Source organism: Tribolium madens, unplaced genomic scaffold, assembly GCF_015345945.1.
Source record: "Tribolium madens isolate multiple individuals breed KSU strain unplaced genomic scaffold, Tmad_KSU_1.1 Scaffold_3;HRSCAF=73;Tcas5.2_LG2, whole genome shotgun sequence".
Classification (NCBI taxonomy): Eukaryota; Metazoa; Arthropoda; class Insecta; order Coleoptera; family Tenebrionidae; genus Tribolium; species Tribolium madens.
Genome location: NW_025401006.1, coordinates 8,025,560 through 8,042,988, shown reverse-complemented (window position 1 = coordinate 8,042,988; position 17,429 = coordinate 8,025,560). Strand labels below are relative to the sequence as shown.

At 31.1% G+C, this 17,429-nt stretch overlaps 3 protein-coding genes and 1 pseudogene across 10 annotated transcripts; 2 read left to right on the top strand and 2 right to left on the bottom strand.

Annotated features, from left to right (window-relative positions):
- The first annotated feature begins 101 nt into the window (after window positions 1-101).
- LOC123008266 (WD repeat-containing protein 46) lies at window positions 102-3,381 on the top strand. 2 transcript variants are annotated; one of them, XM_044404020.1, is made up of 7 exons: window positions 102-563; window positions 611-969; window positions 1,016-1,421; window positions 1,474-1,709; window positions 1,760-2,159; window positions 2,206-2,301; window positions 2,351-3,381. In XM_044404020.1, the coding sequence occupies exons 1-7, from the start codon at window positions 555-557 to the stop codon at window positions 2,567-2,569; spliced, it is 1,725 nt and encodes a 574-aa protein (XP_044259955.1). In that variant the 5' UTR covers window positions 102-554; the 3' UTR covers window positions 2,570-3,381. The 2 variants fall into 2 exon arrangements, with proteins under 2 accessions (XP_044259955.1, XP_044259954.1); XM_044404019.1 differs by having other exon boundaries at window positions 102-969.
- LOC123008267 (nucleoside-triphosphatase THEP1) lies at window positions 2,570-3,538 on the bottom strand. Of its 2 annotated transcripts, XM_044404022.1 has the most exons (6): window positions 3,464-3,538; window positions 3,279-3,353; window positions 3,072-3,234; window positions 2,937-3,027; window positions 2,702-2,884; window positions 2,570-2,650 (listed from the first exon to the last, which is right to left on the bottom strand). In XM_044404022.1, exons 2-6 carry the CDS (start codon window positions 3,307-3,309, stop codon window positions 2,591-2,593), a joined length of 528 nt encoding a protein of 175 aa, XP_044259957.1. In that variant the 5' UTR covers window positions 3,310-3,353; window positions 3,464-3,538; the 3' UTR covers window positions 2,570-2,590. The 2 variants fall into 2 exon arrangements, with proteins under 2 accessions (XP_044259957.1, XP_044259956.1); XM_044404021.1 differs by having other exon boundaries at window positions 3,279-3,518.
- On the bottom strand, window positions 3,464-17,335 carry LOC123007664 (annotated as a pseudogene).
- Window positions 14,598-16,943, top strand: LOC123008269. 6 transcript variants are annotated; one of them, XR_006412940.1, is made up of 4 exons: window positions 14,599-14,952; window positions 15,008-15,325; window positions 15,711-16,188; window positions 16,240-16,943. XR_006412940.1 is itself a non-coding variant. In XM_044404023.1 (3 exons), the coding sequence occupies exons 1-3, from the start codon at window positions 14,906-14,908 to the stop codon at window positions 16,857-16,859; spliced, it is 390 nt and encodes a 129-aa protein (XP_044259958.1). In that variant the 5' UTR covers window positions 14,598-14,905; the 3' UTR covers window positions 16,860-16,943. The 6 variants fall into 6 exon arrangements, 3 of the variants coding, with proteins under 3 accessions (XP_044259958.1, XP_044259961.1, XP_044259959.1); XR_006412941.1 differs by having other exon boundaries at window positions 15,711-16,378; window positions 16,427-16,943; XR_006412939.1 differs by having other exon boundaries at window positions 15,711-16,668; window positions 16,835-16,943.
- Window positions 17,336-17,429: the final 94 nt, after the last annotated feature.

Genomic DNA, 17,429 nt, shown 5'->3' with positions numbered 1-17,429 from the left:
ACATTCAGTTAGTTGCGTTTTTAAGTCTAAAACTAAGTTGTTTCTTTAATTTTTGCTGAAAAACATACCAAAAAATTAATACATATACCAGACTAAATAAAGCGTTTTAAAACATTTTTCAATAAAAAACGCAATTATTTCGCAAAATTTTGTCAAGAATACGCCGAAAAGTAATTGAATTAAGTAAAAATTGTGTTATTTGTGCTTTTTTTAAACATTTATTTACACTTAAGTCTTTTTCAGTAAAAGGAAATTGCGAAAAAAATTGTTTAAAAAAAATATCAGTTTTCAAAAAAAAATGTTACATAACACCTTTATCCACTCACCCCTTCAATTGTTATCGTAACACTTTCTCCTTTAAAAAATGGACTACAGTTTGTATATGTATAACTGGTTGCCTAATAGATGACACTTTGCACGTATAACTGGTTGCCTAATAATAGCACTTTTGCCACTGAACTCATATATACGAGTTCAGTGTGTGAGCACATGTATTCTAACCTCACTTACGTGAAATATTTTTTCGAGTAATTTTTTACTGAAAAAATATCAAAATGGGAAAGGTGAGTTTTGTTAAATGATGTTAAAAGCGTCAAGAATGTGTTTACAGTTTCAAAGATATTATAATAAAACAGAAGACGAATCTACAGAAGCATCCAAAACAGAAACTGTTGTTTACAATGTAGATCCTAAACCGAGGCCTTGGGGGCGTAGACAAGCTGATAAACGAATAAAAAAGAATAAAACGAACAAGATAGTTGTAAAAATTCCAAACCCTAACCCCAAGTTCAAGGGAAAAGTGCCAATCCCTAAGGAACTTTTAAAAAAGCATGGTAGAGGTGAAGGTATAAATCCAAAAGGAGTTAGAACAAATACACATCAGAAAAGGATTGAAAAGAAGGAAAAAATTATACAATTTGCAACAAAGCAAGCAGCGAGAGCTGAAGTCCTATTAACTGAAGATGAAGGGCAAGTATAAGTAAATAGTTACAGTTTGGTCTGAATTATTTTTTAGATTTCTTGAAGCGGACGCTGGCGAGACTACAACGCAATTTACGCAAAAACAAATAGCTGAAAGTGTGGATATAACAGCAGCTACCAAAAGTTTTGAATTAAAATTGAATGATTTTGGGCCTTATAGATTGAAATATACTAAAAATGGACGTCATTTGTTAATTGGGGGTAAAAGGGGACATGTGGCCGCATTTGATTGGGTAACAAAAAAATTACATTGCGAAATGAACGTTATGGAATCAGTTCATGATATTTGCTGGTTACATATTGAAACAATGTTTGCTGTAGCTCAAAAAGAGTGGGTTTATATCTATGATAATCAAGGGATTGAATTGCATTGTGTAAAAAGGTTAAATAGAATCACTAGGATGGAGTTTTTACCTTATCATTTCTTGTTGGCTTCTTGTGTAAGGATTTTCCAATATAAACTTTTTATAATTATTAATTCAGGTATTTTAGAGTGACATGGGTAGTTTGAGTTGGTTGGATATTTCAATAGGTCAGTTGGTGTCTCAGTTTAATACAAATTTAGGAAGACTGACAATGTTGAGTCAAAACCCCTGGAATGCTGTTTTATGTGTAGGACATTCTAAAGGTGTGGTATCTATGTGGTCCCCAAACTCTAAAAGTCCTTTAGCTAAAATGCTATGTCACAAAGCACCACTAACTGCTCTCCATGTGGATTCCAAAGGACAGTAAGTTTCACAATTTTAATCAGAATCAACATTGTTTCTATGTAAAACAGGTTCCTTGCAACTGCTGCAAGTAATAGAGAGCTCAAAATCTGGGACGTCAGAAAACTCTCAGGACCTTTACAACAATACAAATTAATCACCGCCGCCAACAATTTAAATTTTTCGCAAAAAAATATGTTGGCTTTAGGGATGGGAAATGTGGTTGAGGTTTACAGGGATTGTTGCATGAATACGGCAAAACGGCCGTATTTGCGCCACCGCTTTGTCACATCTGTCGGCAACTTAAATTTTTGTCCCTATGAAGACGTTTTGGGAGTGGCCACAGCCACTGGTGTTGCAAGTTTAATAGTCCCTGGCTCAGGTGAACCCAACTTTGATGCTTTGGAAGCTAATCCGTTCCAGAGTAAATCCCAGAGGCGGGAAGCGGAAGTTAAATCACTCCTAGAAAAAGTATAGATCTTATTTATAAAAATGAAAATGTAACGCATTTTTGTAGATTCAACCTGAACTTATAACTCTGGACCCGACTTCAATAGTTGAAGTGGACCTGCCAACACTTAAGGATAAAATAGAAGCCAAACAAAAATTACTTGTACGTATATTTATTTGAGTCTATTAGTGTTAATAATTTTATTTTTTAGCATGTTAAGCCACCGAAAATTAATTTCACTCCCAGAAATAAAGCGAAAGGAAAAGGCGGGTCTGTGAAAGTCGCCAAAAATAAGAAAATCGTCCGTGAACAAGCTAAAAAAGAATTTATAAAAAATACAAAGGGTTTGGCGCCGGAATTTGGCTCTGAGAAGAATGAAAAGGAACATGGAGTATTAGCTAGGTTTTTGCCTAAAAAATCCAAGACGTAATTACAAATTTAATCAATGAATTTATTTTGTAATAAGTGGTATAATTTCATCAAGTAACTTATCCCGATTTCCTGCGTTTACCTACAAATAACAGTATGATTAAAAAAAATTAACAGGGAAAAATACTCTTACGGTAATTAAATGACTTGAATTATTGTTCTTAATTTTTTGAATCAGTGGCAGGGTTGCTTTTAAAGGGACTGTTGCAACAATTCTAATATTGTCGTCAGTGATCACTCTCTCAATGTTTGCTTGAAATTTTTTACTAAACAATTCCATTTTTCCAATTTCATCTATGATAATAATCGATTTGACCTAAAAATTGTCTTTCAGATACACCAAATCACAAACATAGTTTTCACTTAACATTTTCAAATATCGGTAAAACCATTTTTTCAAATTCTTCAATGTGAACAGAGTAATTTCCCACTTTATACTTAGAATTGTCTTCTGCATTACTGGAAAAAAAATTGAAACACCATTCTTACTGATTGCACAATACCTTTTTCTAGCTAAGATTCCTCGTTTATTGTCAAGCGTTACAACATCAAAACCAATTCTATAATTGTTTTCTCTTAATTCCTCTGTATAAAAACCTGTTATATCAATTGCCATTTCTTTTAATTTGTTGGCAATTTTTTTCGTGAGAGTGGTTTTACCAATACCTAGAACTTCCTGACGATATTTGGCAAATAAAACGAATTATTACCTGGTAATCCTTGCAAAATTATATTTTTCATTTTGAATATTTTTGAGGTTATAAAAATCTGTAGATTGTGTCAAACTATGAATAAAAATAGTTTATTGTTGAATAGAGATCGTTTTTTACAGATAAATTAATAAATAAAACAAAATATATACAAGATGTTAATCATCAGTCTGTAAGAGACTAACCTATTGTAATAAATTAAATTCTTTTTTTGTACTTCGGGGAATAGTGGTGGCCACATGTTTCTTGTTCGTTATTTTATTTTTAGTGGTCGTACGGTAAAAATACTCGTGAAATAATTTTATACTCTTTTTATCAAGTTCATATTGTGGAAAATGCAATTCAAGTATGATCCTTTTCCGGAAATGTTGTTTGAGACTATACCACGACCTAAGTAGTATAAGGGCCCCTTCAGCACACAGCTACATTTTAAGGAAAAACACCCCGAATTTCAAGGGTAAACTGAAAAGCAGAAAAATCGTGAAAACACTACGATTTTAAAGGCATATTTTAAAAATTAACATTTTAAGGAAAAACACCCTGATTTTCAAGGGTAAACAGAAAAAGCAGAAAAAATCGTAAAAAAAATGGTTCAAAATATGAGGGCAGTTTTAGCACACACCTACTTTTTAAGGAAAAACACCCTGATTTTCAAGGGTAAACAGAAAACGCAGAAAAAATAGTAAAAAGTGACTCAAAATATGAGGGCAGTTTCAGCAACCTTTACTTTTTTAAGCAAATCACCCCGATTTTCAAGGCTAAAACAAACTGCTCATAATATGAGGGCCATTTTAGGACACAGCTACTTTTTAAGGAAAAACACCCCGATTTTCAAGGTAAACAGAAAAGCACAAAAAATCGTGAAAACAACCCGATTTTAAAGTTAACATTTTTTCAAAGATTTAGTAGTTAGAAGGCCCCCATGAACACAGCTACTTTTTAAGGAAAACACCCCGAATTTCAAGGGTAAACTGAAAAGCAGAAAAAATCGTGAGAACACCCAGATTTTCAAGGGTGAACAGAAAAGCAAAAAAAAATCGTGAAAACACCGTCGTTTTTAAGGTATATTTTAAAATTAACATTTTTCAAAGATTTTGCCCTGTTTTACAAGGTTAACGACTTTAAAAGAAAAACGGTATTTATTATTAATTTAGGATTATGGAAAATTAATTATTTATGATCCCATTACAAGAGTAAAAACATCTCCATGTTTATAAATTCCTTCAATTGATAAGGTTTCCCATTCATACGCATAAATACCGTATGGACCATTAGTCTCAGGTCGAAGATATGGGCTATCAAAAGGTTTTACTTTGGTGCATTTTTCATGTTCCTCTTTATATATTCTCACATATCCTTTACGAATAAAGTAGAACAGATCTAAAAATGTTATGGGTTCATTAAAATTATTTTTAAACTTAAAAGTAACTTCATTTTTCATTGGATAATTAAATTTAATCTCTATTTCATCATTGTGACTAACTTTACAATTCAATATTTCCTCATATTTGTCCAAATATCTAAGACAGCCTAAAGTAATGAATCCTGAAAATATTTGTTGACGATCTTTGCTGGAAATAAGTTCGTCTAAATCCTTTTCTAATTCTTGTATAAATTCTCGTGATAATTTTTGATAGCATAGTACAATTAATAAATTAAGTTTGTTTTTAAATTCCTTGATAAATTCTTTAGATAGTTTTTGATATCTCGATATATCATCGCAATCGAGTACATTTTGAAACTCTCTAATAAATTCCTCAGATAGTTTTTGATATCTCGATATACCATTCCAAATGAGTACATTATGAAGCTCCCTAATAAATTCCTCAGATAATTTTTGATGTGATGATATACAGTCCCAAACAACTTTTGATCTAAATTCTCTAATAAAATCTTCAGATAATTTTTTATTAGCAGAAACGTAAAACCAATCATCAATTTCATCACTGTTCTTTCTTATATCATCTTCTGTCATTGATTCAAGTTTTTTCCATTCTTTTTCTACAACACTTAAATAAGAGTTATCATCTGAGTCGCTTAAGTCAGAGTTTTCGTGATTACAGTTAATTATATCCATAATTTATTAGAAAACAATTATATGAAAATGATCACAGACGATTAATTAGTTTTATTATTTGATCGATAAGACCACATTTAAATCCAAAAACTGTCAAGTCAAATTTATCAGATTTAACTAATGTATTCGAAATATCATTAAATTCATAAAACATTTCATCTTTAAAGAAATATAAATTTCTATATCTGAATGCTCTGCTTATATTTGGAGGTATTCCAGCAAATAATTCTGAAATAAGGCCGTTTTTCTTTGATCTAAACAAACACTCATCAAACTCAATATACAAAACTTTATCATAAAATATATATGTTTTTCCAGAATAAGTTCTAAATATCGCATCAATTCTTTTTCCTTTTGGTATTCCTAAATTTTCAATAGATTGACCATTGTATCCACTTTTAACATTAAAACTTGGAAAATCAATTAAATAATATAAATTTTTAACAACTATTATAACATCACTTGAAGGTCTTTGATAAATATGCAAAACTTCTTTAAAATCATCAGGCAAAAAATATAAATAATCTTTAATTAATTTCGGTTCTTTATCATAAGTCATATCTTTTAAATTGACTAACCAAACATATTTCTTATAAAAAATATACATATGATGATTTGCAATTAAAAATGTGTCAATTTCTTTATTAAAATCACATAAATTCACCATAGGCTCATGAGTCGAAGACGAATTACCAACAGTATCTTTTACTCCGACTTCATGGACGCTTTGCCAGACTTTGTTTACAGTAGGTTTAACTGTTGTTGTTGTTGTTGGTATTAATTCATATTTTAATCGTTCAGGTCGTCCATATAAATATTGAATTGCCCACATATCGTCTTGAGTTAATTTATCAATATCACCTTTATAATAGGCGTACATAATTGAATTATTATTTGCAGAATGTTCAATACATAACGTGTGTCCGATTTCGTGTAATAAAACAGTATAAAAATTAGTTTGATCATCAGGTGTATTGCTTGATTCACCAAAATACCAATTTTCTGATTTATCAAAATAAATTCCTAAACATTCATTATTATTTGGAAAGAAGCCATGTGCTAAAACATTACCTTTTCCGTCAAAACTGCTAGAACATATTCCTCTTTGACACCGTGAATTATGATTATGTTGAAACAGCGTATTAGAAAATGAAATAAGTATGTCCGGTTTAACACTATTGTAATTAAACTTTAAATTTGAAACAGATTCCCATTGATCAAAGGCTTTTTGTGCTAATTCTRTCATCTCGTTTGTAGCTAYCGAAAAATACCATTTAAGATTTGTTTTATTCCATTTTTGATAATGAACTCTATAAGCTGRTGGATTATCTTTAACGCCACATCTAGGTTTACTGATAAATGCAAGTGTTTCTTGATTTAATGTTCCATCAGTTGGTAAATTATAGAATTCTTGAAACCTTATTAATGCTTCATTGGTATGCGAAACACTAGTCAAAGACGTTTCATGGACAACGCGATTTAAATATCAAATTGAACTAAATGGGAAGATCTTCAGAAATAATTATATTACAAAAACAATCTTCACAATCACTAGAGTTGAAGATCATATGATTTCTTTGCAGAAACACTATTTGTTTTTATCAAGAAAATATGAAACAGCGTCATATAACTCATACAACTTATTAATTTTTGTAGTCTGAAAATAAGTCAACAACGGATAAATATAACTTCAAGTTTCCCTCTAAAATAAAAAATAATCCATTAGTTGGACCAACATCATCTGATTTACTTATAGCAATAATATCATACCTCTTATCAGTCTTTAAATCAAATAATTTAATTTCTTTTGGTTCTGTCATCGTCCTCGACTCTGGGCTGGCATTGCCAGTCATTTATTACAATAAGAAATTATCAATTCCCGTTTAAGTGGACTTTTTCTAGGTATTTCTCCCTGGGAAAATAATTAAAATTACTGACAAATTCCTCTTCACGTAAATTTATTTCTTTTTCATTTATTTTATCAGCCTTATATAAATGCAATAACTGTCTATAAAATTTATAAATCAACTTATATTCTTCAATTCTTTCTGATATTTTTAATCTCTTATCTAAGATTTCTATTACCCCAGCGCCAAGAGATAAACAAACTAGTGGAGGTAGGGCTAACGAAGATAATCCCGACGCACTAAATAATAATTTACTAATAGATAATCCAATTTTATAAAAATATAAGTAACTTTTTCTGTATACATACAAGCGTTTTTGAAGATATTTTTCCATTTATAACATATAGATAATATATAATTTTTTAATTACGTTCAAATATTGAAATAGTAGTTTTCTCATTTAAACGACACGATATCTGTTTAAAAGAATATAATATATCATAAAAATCTTTGCCTCTGTTGACATTAATTATCATATATAAAGAGTAATGACCACATAAAACACAAGAACTCATTTGTAACTGCGTGCTATTCCACGCTATATTTTTTCCGCTACTTAATAAATATTTTTTAATTTTTTCTGGTGGAGATATTCCAAAACTGTCAAAATATAAAATATTTCTTAAATATGGTTTGTTTATGTAACATACCCAGTGTGAGCCATAACAATTAGAGGGTTGAAAATTAATTATACCTGATTCATCTTTTCTAATTTTTTTTGGTAACATGTCAATTGCAAAAACACCTCGAAAATTTCGCTTAGCTTCATGAGGCAAACCCGAATTTTTCATAATATATAATATTTCTATATTACTTAAACCCGATTTCCTATCAATTTTATTCCTTGTCCATATGTCTTCGTCTTTTTTGTGTTTTTTTTATCCTTTTTTATACCATCTCCAAAGGTTTTCTGTGCTAATTTAGTACCAGCATAACCAGCAGCACCTAATCCCAATGCTTTGGCCACAGCTAATGCCGCAGGAATTAAAGCAGGTAAAAATCCACCTATCTGTGTTGGAGAAAATTTGATATCACAATATTTTTTCTTCTCTTTTTTACACTTTTTAATTTCATCAATCTGATTTTCTCTTAATTTAATAGTATTGTTAGGTCTTTCTGTTAAATCGAATCTTATATTACAATCTATTCTTTTTTCTTTACAACTTTGGAGTTTCTTTATTTGATTGGGTGATAAATATACTTTATAATCATTCATTTATTTAATTAAAAACTCGGTAAATCCTCGTCTACTTCATTTCCAAATAAATCTTTTCGTCTATGATATTCATATTTGCAATTCTTTGAGATTCAACTACTGCATATAAATAGTAATTAACATTTTGATAATCTTTTAATGTCGAATTAACTTCTAGTTCAGATGATTTTGTTTTACTAAATAAATTTTCATCATTTTCTTTTGGTAAATCAAAAGCAACAACTAAATAGAGGTTACAAAAATCTTTATAGCTAACACACGTACCTTCATCCAAATCTTTTTTATAATTACAAGAGAGGAATGCGGCATACAAGCGTTGTAAATCCTCATTATTCACCTGATATTCATAAGTAGGATGTTGGGTACCATTGATTTTAATATTTATTCTTTCTAAATTCATATTATCAAAAATTATCATTGTCTTGGTAAAATTATCGTTTCGTTCAGCTCTAGAAAAAACTATAAAAACTCTAGATATTTTATTTTGATTATTTACAACGCGCCAGTTTCCACTTCCAGAAGACCACAAATTACTACGGTAACAGTTAAGCGCATTCCATCCACAAAGAAAGTTAGATTTGCTAACTAATAATGAAGATAATATTTTTTCAGTTTCTAATGAGGGTTTTACTATTGGGATCCACAAACTAATATCAGAAATTTCATAATCATAATTTCCATCAACTTTAGCGTGTAATATATTTTTCACTCTATTTTTACGTAATTCAATGCGAATTTTTCCATTCAAAACTTTGTTGCAGTCTCGTACAAATCGAAAAATTTTAGATAAAGGAATAAATTTTGTAATAGTTTTTTCATCTTTTGTTAACAACCATCTCTCTAAATATCCTTTATTGAATGCAGAATTATTTGTGATTTTTGAAATAATAGTTTTTATATCAACGTCTAAATCTTTAAATTTTTCCGATTTATCTTGCGCGTCATATTTGTATTGAGACGTATCTGCTGAATTTGCTGTGTCTGGATACCAACACAATTGTGATGCTGAAGTATCAGAAACATCTCCTGAAAATTCAATCAGATTTGAAATTAACGTAGCAACACCCACATAATTTCTTCTATTAATACCTCTTCATAGAATAACCTCACATAGTCAAAATCATTTAACCCATTATTTGATATAGTTGCATAATTATTTGGATTATTTTTAATTTTAGATTTGACAAAAATATAAGCACCTGATAAATGTTTCCACCCACTTATGTTAGTTTCGAGCGTATACTGTTCAAGTTCTTTCACATTGATATTACTTTCTCTTATTTCATTGTAAGTATAACTTTTTGTTGATTCATCGATTACAGGCATTTCATCAATACGCCATAAACTGTCCACAACGTTTTCCATTTATTTAAATAAAAAGAAGCCTTTTAGGAAACCTCAGCCTTCAGCAGATTTTTAATAATTTCCTTTGATTTTTTAGTTAATCGATTCGCCCTGCCAGTCTCAGCCTTTTTCAATCCGTCGCCTCGTAAATGTTCATTCGTCGATTTTTCTTTCATTTTGTTTAGAATAGGATTTATAATTTCTTCTTTATAAGTAGAAAACGGCGGTGATTTTACGTATGTAGACGCTATATTTTTAAGCCCTGAAGTCACACCTTGAATGATATCCTCTTTATTTTTTTTCAAAAAGGGTTTAATATATTACGATATAAAAAGCCTAATGCAGGTATAGCAAATTTTTTTATAGATTGAAAAATATTTCCACCTCTAATATCTCTGTGATATTTAAGACCAAACCCATATTGTTTCGGAAATAATTGTTTTCTATGAACGACAAGTACCATTTATTCTACAAGAAAGACAGGCATGGCCTGCCCGGAGTCGAAGACGAAGACGAAGACGAAGACGAAGACGAAGACGAAGACGAAGACGAAGACTTACTGAATATCTAGAACAAAATTTAAGCACTCTCCATTAAAATTTATCAATTGATTTAGCTGATTTGTAACGGAAATGCGAATATTAAATATATAATCCGTACGATTAATTGGTAAATATTTCGGATGCGTTGGTTCAATATTAATTAAAGATCTAGGTGAAATCTTTGGAGTAGAGTAAAAGCGTATATAACATCACTTTTGAGATTATTTTGATAACTAGATGAAACTAGGGAGCAGTGAATCAAGATCTGATCAATATCTTTGGTGATATTACCAATTTTTGTTGCATAGTTTATTCCTTCTTTATATATATTTTTTATCAAATCCTAAAAGCTCATATATCTTACCGTGGGAAAAGTGAATTTCATAATCTATGTTGCGTATAATTAGCATAAAACGATTAGTTGCATAATTTACATTAAAATAAAACGTTCCAAAATATTCTTGGATATAATTATTTAATTCATTTTCATTGTACAGACCGTTTGGTAATTTTAATATTTTCCACTCCGATTCATTTCTATCGTCTTCCTTCTTGATTTCGTTATTTTTGAGTTCGGCTGCGAAGTCGTTTTTACCAGACTTGTATTTTATTTCGTTATTTTTATACTCTTCGGTAATGTTATCCCAACTATACCAGAGACTTGCTGTTTTTAAAGCAATTTCACCTTTRAATCCAGATAAATTAATAGGATTTTCAGAATAACTTATTTCAAAATCATTTTTTTTAGATCTAATGTGTATTAGGCTCATTTATTCAGTTTAAAAAAGCAAGTTGCGTCGAGGAAACCCTTTTGTGATCTGATTTTTTATGAGTTTCAGATTTAACAATTTATCAAGTATTTCTACGCATTCATTGTATACATCAATTGAATCATTTCCAGCATTTTTTGACGCAATTAATAGATTAAGACGTTCTACCATTTCATTCGGATCTGAAAAAATACCGCTTCCTGTTTGATGACTGCTACTATGCGAAGCACTAGTCAAAGACGTATCCTTTTCATAGAAAGGAATTTTTCGAATATCTCCTAAAACACTTTTATATTTTTTCAACTGTGAATACACATATTGTAAATTATCAATTTTTTCTTGTTCTTGTGATTTCTTTGCGTTTGTAATGTGTGCATTTAATGATTTTAATTTAGTTGATATTTCGGGTACCGTTGTATCAATTTTTTTATTTCGATTTCTAATGTCTAACGATAATAAATGTGAAGGTTTTTCAAATTTAAATTATTTTTCAATAATATCAAAATTTAAATCTTTATTCGGATCTAAACTTATTGAGGTGGACTCTGAAGCTGATTTTGGTAATGGTAATAAATGATCCGATTCGCTTACCTCATCGCCTTCCGCATTCTTTGAAACATTTTTTTCTTCGGCCTGCGGAACCGTAGTTCCTTTCAGGGACGCTTTGCCTCTGGACTGGGTCTGCCAGTCTTCGTCTTCGAATTCGGGATCACAAAAGAGTGTGTTACTTCCTTAGTCACAATATAAAGATATTGATTTTAGAGGTTTTATACAAACTTTGAGTATACTTACTCAATTTTTGTATAAAACTAGTACGTAATGCAAACTATAAAATACCTGGATATTCAAATTACGCGGGGCATTCCAATATGGCGCTTAGTTACACACCCGATCACTAGAGGCGCAATCGGCATAATTTGTTTCCTTAAATTAACACGGCGCTGTCGCTTCTTTATGTATTTCAGTGTTGCCAACCCTACGGATTTATCCGTAGATCTACGGATTTTGAATGCGATCTCCGATTCTCCGATTTAACTAGAAATTCTACGGATTTTCTGAACTTTTCAGTTTAATAAAAATAAAACAGACTTCATATAAAAAAAATATTCCAACAAAGCTGAAAGTAAAATTAAACGATTCTTCTCCTTGCTTGTTAGTTTTATTTGTATTTTACTTAAAATATATTAAGAGTTATTTGTTCTTTTGCTATTTTATAACAATTATATTTTTATTTCACTTTTGTACTTAAAACTGTTTTTTTATTAATCTAAAATAAATGTTTACTTTTGTTGTATAATTTTTTAATTGGGCTTTTATTGGGTTAGTGTCGATCACGATCGTAAAATAGACAGGTCTGGAAACTCCATTCATAAATACGTTTGAAAATTGAATTATTTTTTCTGATTCGCAGGTGGTTATGGAGGGCAACTATACCCGTGGCGCCTTCACGTGGTGATTTTATTAATTCACTGTTTGACAGCATTTTGGCAGCTAACCACAAATTTAAAAAGCAAATTTTTCTCTATTTCCAACTTTTCTAAATATTTTAGCCGCTTGTGCACAGTTTTTCGGTGTTTTAGGATGGTTTTCATTCATTTATACTTCATGTTTTCTTGACTAATATCTTGTTTTCTTTCGTTCTGTTTAACTTGATTTCTTATCTAAATTAAATATTAAAAAAAATTTTTGGTTTTGAGTTTGTCGTTCAATGTTTTTGGCAATCAAAAAGGTAAATAATATATTTGGTTTTTATATCTTGTTTACACAAAAACACTTCTGCAGATGCCCAGAATTTGTGCTGTTTTCCATTGAACGACTAAATGAAGTAGTAAACAATTGTGTTTTTTTTTGTGTGAAAGAAAAATTGGACCTAAGGGCAAGGGATGAAACTCTAAATACTGTACTGCAAAGAAAAGACAGAAGCTGTCAATTACATTTTGAGAAAAAAGATACAAAATTAGAGAGAAAACATTAAAACATTTAACATTGAAGCATTTAATCGACTAGGGTTTTGAGTTTTGACATATTTGTAGTCTAAAAAGTAATATTTTGTCTTTAAAGTCCTATAGATAAATGAGTCCACAAATAAAAAATTATTTATTTCTTTACTCTGTTTACAAAGTGCCCGCTCACCACAAAAATAGATCCTGAAATTGTCTTTATTGTGACTGTGGTTTTCTTTATTATTCAAAAAATCTTGCTGTACACGAAGTGGGTCCCGACCATCGTGTTTCTGACCAAGTAAAAAACAAATCTTGGAAGATTGTCTTTACAAAATCCTTCTACATTGTACATTTTGCACCAACCTTGATCGCTACATTATTAGTTAGACTTGGATAACTAAAAAATAACAAGTATAAAAGTTACTTACTATAACATTATTTATTTGTTGTTTTATTTCTTCAATAACACTTCTTTTCCACGTCTTTTTTAAAAGTCTTGCATTATTATCATGTAGGTAGCATCTTGTGTAAAGATCAATAACAGCAATGTGTTCTACTCTTTTTTTCTACTAGATGGTAAGGTGGCAATTAATAAATGCTGTGGATTGACTTGATAGCATGACCGTTATTCTAAAAGGTGCAGATTTGTTTAAAAGTTAAAGGATATCATCAAGTGTAAAACCAAACCAAAAACCTCCTCGAGGACTAAATAAATGAAACGGCACTTAGCTGCCATTTTTATTAAACATATTGTATTTTATATGTGGCGCTTATTAAGTTGTTTTTTGCACATTTTTTTAACAATTTTGACAAGCCCACAGTAACCTAACAAATTATGACAAGCGCTAATTTAATATTTGACATTATTTACGCACGGAGACGTCATTTTTCGTTCATAAATACGCAGTAATGGCGTTTATGTGAGGATCATTTTGAACTCCGCGATTTTGTGAATGAGAGGAAAGATAGATTAAATCCAAATGTAATTCCCAAGCCCTGTGTTTTGGCTTCACAAGAGAAGTTTGTTGACATTTCACATTTCTTTCTGTGGCAGATGATAGTTTTGTAGAAAATTCTTGCAGAAAAGGTTTTATTTTGTTTTACGTCTGGGGCAGACAGGCAAAATATGCCAACACTGACTGATTTTATTGTTATGTAATAATAAGTTAATAATTTAATTTTCAGAGAAATTTGATTTGTTGTATTATTTTGTTATTGATAGTTTACAATAAAAAAGTTTGACAAAAAATTTGTTTTATTACTTTGAAACAATTTAATAATTTCAAGTTTCATTTCAAATTTTGTTTAAAATGATTTTTTTTTAATTTTCATTTTAAACAAAATTTGAAATTAAACTTGCAAGAATTAATTGAAAATGAAGGGGGTCTATTTAAATGTCGCGCCATTCCGTGTTAGTAACGCACTTGACCACTAGAGGCTCGTGTTGCCAGTGATTTTCTAGGGAGATTTCATTTCTTATTCTCTCTGTTCTGTGGTAATTAACGTAGTATCCGATAGAGGCACCACGGGTATAGTTGCCCTCAAAACCTACTGACATCCAAATTTTTTAATTCAATTTTGAAACACGAGTTTCCAGACCTGTCTATTTTACGATCGTGGTGTCGATAAACTAAATTAGATTGAATTATTTAGATTCCTTTACGGATTTAAAATTGCCGCCTACGGAATTCTTCGGATTTTTTAAGTAACTTCTACCAAATCTTGTTGCTGCAAGGTTGGCAACACTGATTTATCTGTTCTGTTGTTCTGTGGCAGTCAGTTACCCACGTGGTCGCGGCCGCTTGTTTTTGCTGTTTTTTTGCTGGTAATGGCCTTATCAGAGAAGTTATTTTCAACGTTAAATGGTACATTTCGGTAAGTACCTTGAAACAAAGCAGTGCATCGAGTTAACAATATTCTGTATTTGTAGAAAACAGCGAAAAAAAYTGGYCGTCGCAGTTTGGGAAAGTGTTCTCACCATTAAAATTGATGAGCATGGGATGGCTTCACCAGCGCAAGAAGTCAATCTTGATGTCCCCAAAAAATCGGGAGTTATACACATGGAATATATCCATATTGAAGATACGCTAGAAAAAAATCGATACATTCGATTTGGTGATATCCACCGAATTAGCAATCCGGAAACGACCAGCATAATGTTGGAGTTGGAATGCGGTAAAAAGGTCAAACTAATATTTGGAACCGCAGAGGCGAAAGAAGATTTCTATGAAGCAATTCCTGTCGTTAGGTAAAATCATTATCAACAGTTACTAATTTTTTACAAGTGGCCAGAAAGAAAAATATACAGTTAGAGACAAAATACTTTGGTCGTCACTTTTCTAACACTTTAATGTAATTCAAGCTTTAACGTTAAAATTAATGACAATTTCAAATTAATGACAGCTATTATATTTTCCTATCAAAAATATGTACCACATACAACTTGTCAACTATGATGACAGTAGCTAAAAATAAGGTTAACAATCTTAAAGCATGCTTTACAATTTAATGTCACTCAAGTGACATTGACGACCAAAGTATTTTGTCTCTAACTGTACATAAACTTTGTATGAAAAAGAATTTATGAAATTTTTTATGTATAATTCTTTATGTGCGCGCTTGTTTTTTTACAGATGAAATTATTTTTTCCACTACTAGCTGTGAAGTTGACAATTATTGCGTCTCCTAGCCAACTAAGAAGTTGAATTTCTCTATTCAAATGTTTTGAGATTCTAGGGATAGTTGTTTAACAAAAACTTGTGCAACGTAATTTTGTATACCCAGGAGATTGTCTTTAACGTATTCGCTGCTTGAAATTACCTAACACGATAAAATTATTTGAATAAAAATGCCATTATTTTAAAATTCGCGCTCAATCAATAAATGACAGATGAGTGATGGATGACATCCCGTAACTACAACATGGCGGAATGCGGGAGCCCGAGTTTGGTTATGTTAAAAGACCATCGAAACAACAGAACTTTATTTAAACAAGTATTAATACAATGAACATAAATTATTGTTTCCCAAAGTTATAATTACGAGTAATTGTGCAATTGTGGCAAGTCATAGTGATTGTTGCACCCGATGTGTTAGTTAGAGCTGTTGTTGGTAAATTGGTAACCGTATTATGTAGAGTACTGGTTTCATTGATGTTAATAGATGAAGATGAGGTTGATGGAAATGCAGCCGATGAAGGTGAACGCTGTGACTCGACTGATAAATCCACAGAAGTTGAAGATGTAGAAGGCCCTTGGAGCATATCTGCGAGTGACCTTTTGAGTACCAGTGACTCCTCAATGTAACCTTCTGCTACCGTTGCAGATTTCCAACCCCCATGTTGTTTTAGTTGTAGTGTGTTACCACCACTAGCCGCTAAAATAGTGGCAGAAGTTCTTCGAAAGCTATGACTAGTGAAGGGGCAGTAGTTCGTCGTTTAACTGCTCTGCAGCTTCCCGCATTTCAGGCAGTGTATAATTAATTTCTAACATATTATCCTTATTCAAAAAAAACACTCAAACACGACAATGACAAACGTGTGGAAATAAGTTTTATTAGTGGAAATGTCAATCTGCATCAGACTACAAAATAGTACTAAAAAATAGTATATACACCACGGTGGCGAAGACATTTATAGGCCTCGCACCTTATTCCGCTCGGGGCGAAGCCCCTCGCGTAATAATCTTGGTGCTCGGTCAATAATAATAGTCTTCGCCACCTTGGTGTATAATGTACTATTTTACTGTTTTTTTTTCAGCTCCGATTCTGGAAATTCCGAGTAATCATAAATTTATTTTGTTACTTACTTGATATAATTAATGTGTAAATTATAATATATTTTTTTTAATACACTGTTGAAAACCAAATTTGTTTGGATATATATATACAGGGGCAAAAAAGCGAATTTTAAGTGTTTTCAAAGAGGAATTTGTTTGGCCGAAATCTTATTCATATGTGTGCTGAAGTGGGCCAATAGAAAAATAGGGCAAAATCTTTGAAAAATGTTAATTTTAAAATATACCTTAAAAACGACGGTGTTCTCACGATTTTTTTCTGCTTTTCTGTTCACCCTTGAAAATCGGGGTGTTCCTTAAAATGTAGCTGTGTGCTGAAGGGGCCGTTATACTACTGACGTATCCACAACTTACGCATCAGCCATTTCTTGCCATAGCTTGTCTCCTTTTATTCTGTCGAAATAATTGTTTTCCACGATATAATCAACGATTTTCTTTTCTTCATCTTGGGAATAAAGGGTCATGTTTGTAGGCTAGGTTTCTAAAATTGGGCAATTCAGACGTTACTTGGAATAAATGTGATTGAAACTAGCCTGCAGCAAATCCCAGTGTATGATT

What these genes read in the sequence shown, in the direction of transcription:
- LOC123008267 (XM_044404022.1), bottom strand. Translation starts at nt 3,309, where the DNA reads ATGAAAAATATAATTTTGCAAGGATTACCAG. An exon ending in AATTTTGCAAGGATTACCAG is followed by an intron (nt 3,235 to 3,278) that starts GTAATAATTCGT and finishes AGGAAGTTCTAG; the next exon opens with GTATTGGTAAAACCACTCTC. An exon ending in GGAATCTTAGCTAGAAAAAG is followed by an intron (nt 3,028 to 3,071) that starts GTATTGTGCAAT and finishes TTTTTTTTCCAG; the next exon opens with TAATGCAGAAGACAATTCTA.
- LOC123008266 (XM_044404019.1), top strand. Translation starts at nt 578, where the DNA reads ATGATGTTAAAAGCGTCAAGAATGTGTTTACAGTTTCAAAGATATTAT. An exon ending in CTATTAACTGAAGATGAAGG is followed by an intron (nt 970 to 1,015) that starts GCAAGTATAAGT and finishes ATTATTTTTTAG; the next exon opens with ATTTCTTGAAGCGGACGCTG. An exon ending in AAGCCAAACAAAAATTACTT is followed by an intron (nt 2,302 to 2,350) that starts GTACGTATATTT and finishes TTTATTTTTTAG; the next exon opens with CATGTTAAGCCACCGAAAAT.